At 32.5% G+C, this 7,259-nt stretch overlaps 1 protein-coding gene across 1 annotated transcript; it reads left to right on the top strand.

Moving 5' to 3' along the window:
• Positions 1-3,519: 3,519 nt before the first annotated feature.
• LOC104228582 (bidirectional sugar transporter SWEET6a-like) lies at positions 3,520-5,548 on the top strand. The gene is made up of 6 exons (XM_009781058.2): positions 3,520-3,636; positions 4,180-4,216; positions 4,409-4,625; positions 4,734-4,895; positions 5,024-5,143; positions 5,235-5,548. Exons 1-6 carry the CDS (start codon positions 3,591-3,593, stop codon positions 5,352-5,354), a joined length of 702 nt encoding a protein of 233 aa, XP_009779360.1. The 5' UTR covers positions 3,520-3,590; the 3' UTR covers positions 5,355-5,548.
• Positions 5,549-7,259: the final 1,711 nt, after the last annotated feature.

Below are 7,259 nucleotides of genomic sequence, written 5' to 3' on the forward strand. Positions count from 1 at the left end.
GATCTTATCCCTACCCCCAAGGAGCAGAGATGTTATTTCTGAAAGACTCTCGACTCAAGAAAACAAAAAGACAAAAGGAGACAATATTAGTACGCCATAGAAATCATAAAAAAAATAGGAAAAAGAAATGCGTCTGCCGGGAGTCGAACCCGGGTCTATTGCTTGGAAGGCAATTATTGTTCAGCATTGGATCACATATTATATTGTCCACGCTCTAATTATGGGTACGATGATGGTATTAAGTGTCACACACTTGTTGATAGAATGAACTATATATTGTTATATATGTGTTATTGGACAATCCTTACCTCATGATATAATTTTTTTATTTGAGTTGGACCCGAGATCTATTTATTTACTTAATGTTGTAATTATACAAGAATTATGAGGGGAAAAAAGGACATATCAAATGGGAATTTTATTATTATCATTGGTTCTAAATAGGGGTGTTCATAAAAATCCGAAAACCCGAACCAAACTGAAAACAAAAAAAAACGACCAAAAAAATCGATACTTTTTTGTTTGGTTTGGTTTTAGTTTTGAAATTTAAAAACCGGTCAAATTTGGTTTGGTTTTGGTTTTAGTAAAAAAAAAAATCGAACCAAATCGAATATAGGAGTAGCTATTTTAAATTTATTATTACACCTATATATATGTATACTTTTATACAAAGTTTTAAATTTTTTATAGTAAATATTAATCGTTTGTACTTTTAGTACAGTTCTTTACCTTTACATTCTAGTTTAATTAGTAGTTTTCTTTTGTTAAGTGTAAGAATCTATTTCATGTTAAAAATAATATATTTTTAATTGAGTCCTTAAAATATTCATCACTATTTGATTCAATTATCATCAATATATCTTGGTAAACAATAGATTTCTCAAAGGGCAATTGATTTGATAGTGTTACGTTGAAAATGTGGTCGCCGAAATGTGTGTTTGGTAGTGTATGTCTTATATTTAAGAAAAAACCGACAAATAACCGAAAAAACCGAAAAACCGACATAAACCAAATCGAGAAAAAATCGACTTAATTAGTTTGGTTTGATTCTAATATTTGAAAAACCGACTTACTTAATTTGGTTTCTTCTTAGGAAAAAACCGATTCAAACCGAATCATAAACACCCCTAGTTCTAATTTTAGCTTGAAAGCTTGCGTTTGAATAAGTGAAAGTATGATTGCACGAAATTAAAGAGCCTTTTGTTTGCAATTTGCAAAGACTGGAGGTACGGAAATACGGATCATCATCAATAACTTATGCTGTCTCAATTTTCGCCGACGGCACTTACCATACTTTCTGATACTCCGAATTCCCTATTTTTTTGTGATACGTCAAAGGAGTTATAAGTTTTGTCTAGGCCATAATATAAATCGCCACTTCTTTTGGTACCTCAAAATAGTAGTATTTTTTAAATAATTGTGGTGTCCGCAGGGGCGCACGAACACCACAATTATTTTTATAATTGGTGTCGAAATTTATAAAATAAGGGGAATAATAACTTTAGTTATCATAATTCTAGTTAGACAAGAAATATCTTTAGTCTATTAATTTTGTTGAGTCTTAAGACAATTTTTTCCGATTTATCCGCTTCCTCACAGTATTAATACACATATTTAGCTAGCATTCGCCATAGATTCCTAAATTTATTTTGAAAAATCTGATTTGAGCGAAGTTTGGTTTGAAGATGAAAATGTGTTTGGACATCAGTTTTCAAAACATATTTTACTTTTTTTTTTAAAGAAAACATGAAACATGTCTTATACCCACAAGTTCTAAAAACTATCAGAAATACCCAACAGTACCTTCATCAATAACATTCATTATATTATCGCAAACCATAGTCCTGAACATAAATATATTTGGTACAAAATTATCATTTTTATAATGAACTACATAATAAACTATCAGATGACCGAGATGGCGAAACAACATTATTACAAAATAATAAATGGTTGGCTCTTTTATAAAATACAAAAGTTTAGGACAATTTTTAAAAAATATAATAGTAATATTTTGGGCTAAAACCAGCTCTTGAGCTGGTTTGGGATTTGGAAATTTGTCAATATATGAATAAAATTTATGAACAAATATATATTTGCCAAAAAAATTCAGAAATATTTTGACAAAATTTATGACCAAACAGGTCCTCAGTAAAAAAAACTCGATGAAGCTGTATGTCACGTGAGTGTCCGAATCAGTCTGCCTCGATTGTTTCTATCGGTTACCTATGTTCCACCAGTATATATGTATCTCATAACTTTGCTTTCTCTATCAAAAAGTTGGGCTAAGTAATAATTAATATTATGAGTTAAATTAGTAAGTAAATAGAATAGGATTACTGATTTTCAGCCAGTTTTTTATCTTCTTACTCTCTCCGTTTCATATTAAATAAAGTACTTTCCTTTTTAGTCTGTTTAAAAAAAAATGACACATTTCTAAATTTGAAAATAATTCAACTTTAAACTCTTTCATTTTACCCATTTACCCTAATGAGAAGCTTTTATAGCCATATAAATGTTATGGCCCCACAAACTTTTTATCCCTTAAACTTTTAACACCACAAGTTTTAAAAATCTTTTTTTTTTCTTAAAATCCATGCCAAGTCAAACTAACTTATATAATACGAAACGGAGGGAGTATTAATTTCTTGCAGGCCGGGGTACATACGTAGCTGATTTACCAATTTGAATTAGGAAAGGAAAGGGGGTACTTATTTGCAAATAAGCTGGAAAAGGATACCAATAACGTAACCTACTGTAACTAACTGAACGAAACACCCACCGCCCCCTCTTTTTGCGTGATAGTCTGTTGAAAGTAATTAACATTTTTCATACTATAAGATATATATACAGAAAAAAAAGCCAAAGAATTTATCCGCACTGGTTGCATGAATAACTTTATCGGACAATATTAAACATTGCAATATTATTAGTTCACTGAAATATTTAATGTATAGTATTATAGAAATTCACCAAAAATTATCTTATAAATGACCTAATCGTATAAATATTTCTTACTTCATAAAATTAAACTATGATTTGGTGTATACCCTAGTTAGATATAAGTAAATTCGAAATAAATCAAAACAACAACAATAATCCAGTAAAATCTCGCTAGTGGGGTCTGGAGAGGATAGTGTGTACGCAAACCTTATCCCTATCCTCGGTTCAAGAAAACAAAAAGACAAATGTAGACAATATTAGTAAAGAAAAAAATTACAAATGATAAATTAAAAGAATAGAGAAAAGGTAAAAAAAAAAAAAAAATTAAAAATCAAAAGAATAGAGAAAAAAATTGCAAATAATAAACCTCGTGTAAATAGGAGTGGATTTTAAACAAAGTTCTGGATAAAATAGGATGAGTAGATGAAAGAAACGAAAAAGGAGAAAGAGAGAAGAATCCAAATTAGTTTAAAAACTGGATTATTTGCGGCGCAGTTCAACTCAAACACTGCTATTTTTCTGATATCTATATAATCAACACGCACTTCTTCCCTCCCTCAACACTCACAACTCACACACTTTTACTCTCTTCGTTTCTCCTTAATTTCTCTGTTAGTTCGTGCTCTGTTTCTCAAAGGCAATCGAAGATGGCGATGAGTACAGATCAAATTCGTTTTATCGTCGGCATTCTTGGTTCGCACTTTAATCCTTTCTTCTATTCTGTTTTTTTTTCGCAATGCAGATTTTGATTTTTGTATATTGAGAGCTAGCTTCTCTGTTAGAGTTGTTTGTAGCTTAAGTTGATTGAAATTGTTTGAATTTATTCTCTAGTTGCTGTTCTCTGTTACCTAATAGATTCGTATTGGTGAATGAATTGAATGCTGAAACTGCAATTTCGTTAAATTTATGGTACCGAACCGTGGTTTTAAATCTATGTTTTCTGTGATATTCCGATTACTGTTCTGTGCTAATCAAAATTTTGTGGATACAAGTAGTATTCTACTACATAATCTAAGAACTGATGGAAGAATCTGGACGATTAGGCGCAGGACGTATGAATTCAGTTTGTTGGCATGCATACATGCATGCATTATGCATACGTCATGGTTTCATGCATGTTTGTTCATATACATAATACAAATTGATTATATGTGTTTTATGTTTTCCTGATTAAATTAATTTATAAGGTTCATGCTCATATAAGTTTCTCTAATGTTCTCCTCTTCTAATTTGCAGGCAATTTCTTATCTTTTTTCCTCTTTGCTTCGCCAATGTAAGCTATCTTCATTCTCTCTCTCTTTGCTTAATTAAAATTCCCTCTATTTCATCTGATAATACATGTATTCTTTTCTGCTGTTGTAAAGAGATTTATATTTATAATGCGTTACTCTGAATCTCTAGAAGTCGTTCTTATCCTTTTTATTTTTGTTCAATTTAATTTGAATTGAAAATTTTGTGTAATCAGACCAACATTTTGGCGAATCTTCAAAAACAAATCGGTAGAGGAATTCCACCCATGGCCATACATAGCTTCTACAATGAACTGTATGATGTGGATTTTCTACGGCATGCCTTTTGTTCATCCCCACAGCCCCCTTGTTGTCTCCATCAACAGCGTTGGTCTCTTCTTACAGTTGTGCTATCTTTCCATATTTTTCTGCTACGCCGGCAAACAGAATCGGGTAATTAACACTTTTTGAATTAATTCGGAATTTATACTTTAGAATATGTATAAAATTAAGCTCTTATATATGGTTAATTTCATGAAACTTCTTTGTTTTCAATCTCAGAAAATCATAGTTGGCATGTTGTTCGTGGAAATCGTGGGCCTTGCCGCCATCGTAGTTGGAACCATGCTAGGGTTACACACCACCGCAAATAGAACCATGATCGTGGGAATTATCTGTACCATCTTTGGAATTTGTATGTATGGAGCTCCTTTATCGGTCATGGTATGTACAAGTTCTACCTAGTTCTGCTGTGATCAATTTCATACACTATATCAAACTATTATGTTTTTTTTTTTTGTCATATACTACTTGTACTCTGGCTAATTTTTCTGGTTTTTTGCTGAATACAGTTTAAGGTAATCAGAACAAAGAGCGCTGAATTCTTGCCTACGTGGCTTTCCGTAGCATGCTTCCTCAATGGAATCTGCTGGGCCGGCTATGCTCTCCTCAAGTTTGACCCCTACATCTTGGTTAGTCTAATTTTCTACTGAATTTTTTTCTTAAATTCCATACTCAAGTGGAATATGTATACTGATTGGGTGTAATGCGGTGATTGTGTAGACTGGAAATGGAATTGGAGCACTATTAGGTTTGATTCAGCTGCTGTTGCTCTTCATTTACCGCAATCCAAAGAAAGAGGACGAGAAGCAGGCTACCGTGGAGCTCGCATACAACGTCTGACTTCCCCCATCTCTCAACAGAAGACTATGATTCTCTTAGATTTTGTTTTACTTTTTCTTTTATCCCTTATCCTATATTCCCCCAAAATATTATGCGGCATTTACACTCCGGATGTTTTACATTTTCTCATAGTTCAGTTTTCTGCAAGTTTTAGCAAGTGTTAATTCATTCTTTATACTCAGTTTTAATCAATAGAGACATAGAAAAAATTCTTTATGCATGCTTTGTTTTTCCTTATATATACTGGGCATATGCGATAGAGAACATATAAATCTTGACGTCGATTTTATAACTTCCATGATTAATCTTGGCTTTTCTGGTGTTCAGTTATTGCGCAATGTACTATGGTTTCTAATAACTTAGTTAAACAATTTTAATATGCTTAAACTCTCGATCTTCCTTTGTCCTCCGATCTATTAAATTTACGCGAAATAGTATCAGCTATTCTCCGGTTTATTATTGAATTTTGCCACCTTTAGAATAAACTTTATTCCAACTAGTTCTATGAATTTACATGGGGCAGCAATATGTGGTGCAAGACGAGTATTTTCTGTTGTATTGAGCCTTCGATTGGCAGTTAGTATTATTCGAGTTTGCAATCATTTGGAGTACTCCAATCTTTTGCAATACCATTGAACGTGATCAGTACCAGTACATGGGTTTCCTGCAAAGTTTCACAACAAACAATAATGAGATATCTTTGTCGGTATTATTTATAATGCACAGTCAAAGATTTCTTTTTAAAGATTCATTTACAATCAATAGTCATCGGTCTTTTTTATTTTACAAGTGTTCTTTCTATCTATTTCCAAGTGGCTTCTTGCATAAAGCCTTAAAGCCAAGTGTTGAATGGCTTTGACAAGTGGCTATTTAAATCTACCATGTGTCTTCATACATGCAAGACTAGGTACACTTGTTAATATTGAAGCTAAGTGGACTAATATATTTGGACAAGTGTTAAAAGACTCTCCACAATTGTCATACATGCAACCTCCCTAATTGCCTATAAATAGGATGGTCATTATCCATCATATTCACTTAATTCTTAACCAAGAATTCATCTTGCTAATCATTACTTTCTTCCTACAACATTTTAATTTCTGTAACAGCTGATTAATTCCTTCATCTGTAGTTGTCCAACAACTTTGCCTATAAAAAGGCAGTCTTCTTTGTGAATTATCCAACACAGAAAATGCCTTCATCTTCTCTTCTTTCTGAGCAACTGTTTTGTGCAAATTCTAAACTTCCAGCCACGAGTGCACATGTTTGGAGGTGCTGTGGAACCTTGGGGGGCGACCGGTCTCAATGATGGGCCGAAATCGCTTTCAAGGCAGTGGCTTGCCACGACACAGTATTTTTGATAAGTTGTTATTTTTTCCTTTCTGTTCTTAGTCAATATTATCTACTCATTTTTCTTACAATTTGAAAGTGATTTCGATATAATATTGACTAACGGCCACCACTTTGAACAAAATACTTCCTGATCTCTCAAAGCTTGAGCCTTTAGATGGAAACAATTATAAACTTTGGTCCTAGAAACTTTTAATTTTCTTTGAACAATTAGAAGTTGATTATGTTTTGTTTAACACTCCTCCTGCTGATATTGTTATTGATAGTTCTAATGATGTTAATACTGTTGTTGCTGATGATACTGCTAAGAAGAAATTTGAAAAGGATAATAAAACAGTAAGAGGGCATCTGCTTAACCATATTTCTAACCCTCTCTTTGATTTGTTTATAAATTATAAATCTGCTAAAGTCATATGGGACAATTTGAAGAAAAAATATGGTGTTGATGATGCAGGAAAAAAGAAGTATGTCGTTGGAAAGTGGATCAAGTTTCAGATGGTTGATGATAAGCCAATCATGGAACAGGTTCACGAGTATGAGAACTTGACTGCTGAT

The sequence above is a fragment of the Nicotiana sylvestris genome, chromosome 2, assembly GCF_000393655.2.
Source record: "Nicotiana sylvestris chromosome 2, ASM39365v2, whole genome shotgun sequence".
NCBI lineage: Eukaryota > Viridiplantae > Streptophyta > Magnoliopsida > Solanales > Solanaceae > Nicotiana > Nicotiana sylvestris.

Coding starts and splice junctions, on each gene's coding strand:
- LOC104228582 (XM_009781058.2), top strand. CDS start 3,591: ATGGCGATGAGTACAGATCAAATTCGTTTTATCGTCGGCATTCTTG. Junction 4,626..4,733: donor ACGCCGGCAAACAGAATCGG/GTAATTAACACT, acceptor TTTCAATCTCAG/AAAATCATAGTTGGCATGTT. Junction 4,896..5,023: donor GAGCTCCTTTATCGGTCATG/GTATGTACAAGT, acceptor TGCTGAATACAG/TTTAAGGTAATCAGAACAAA.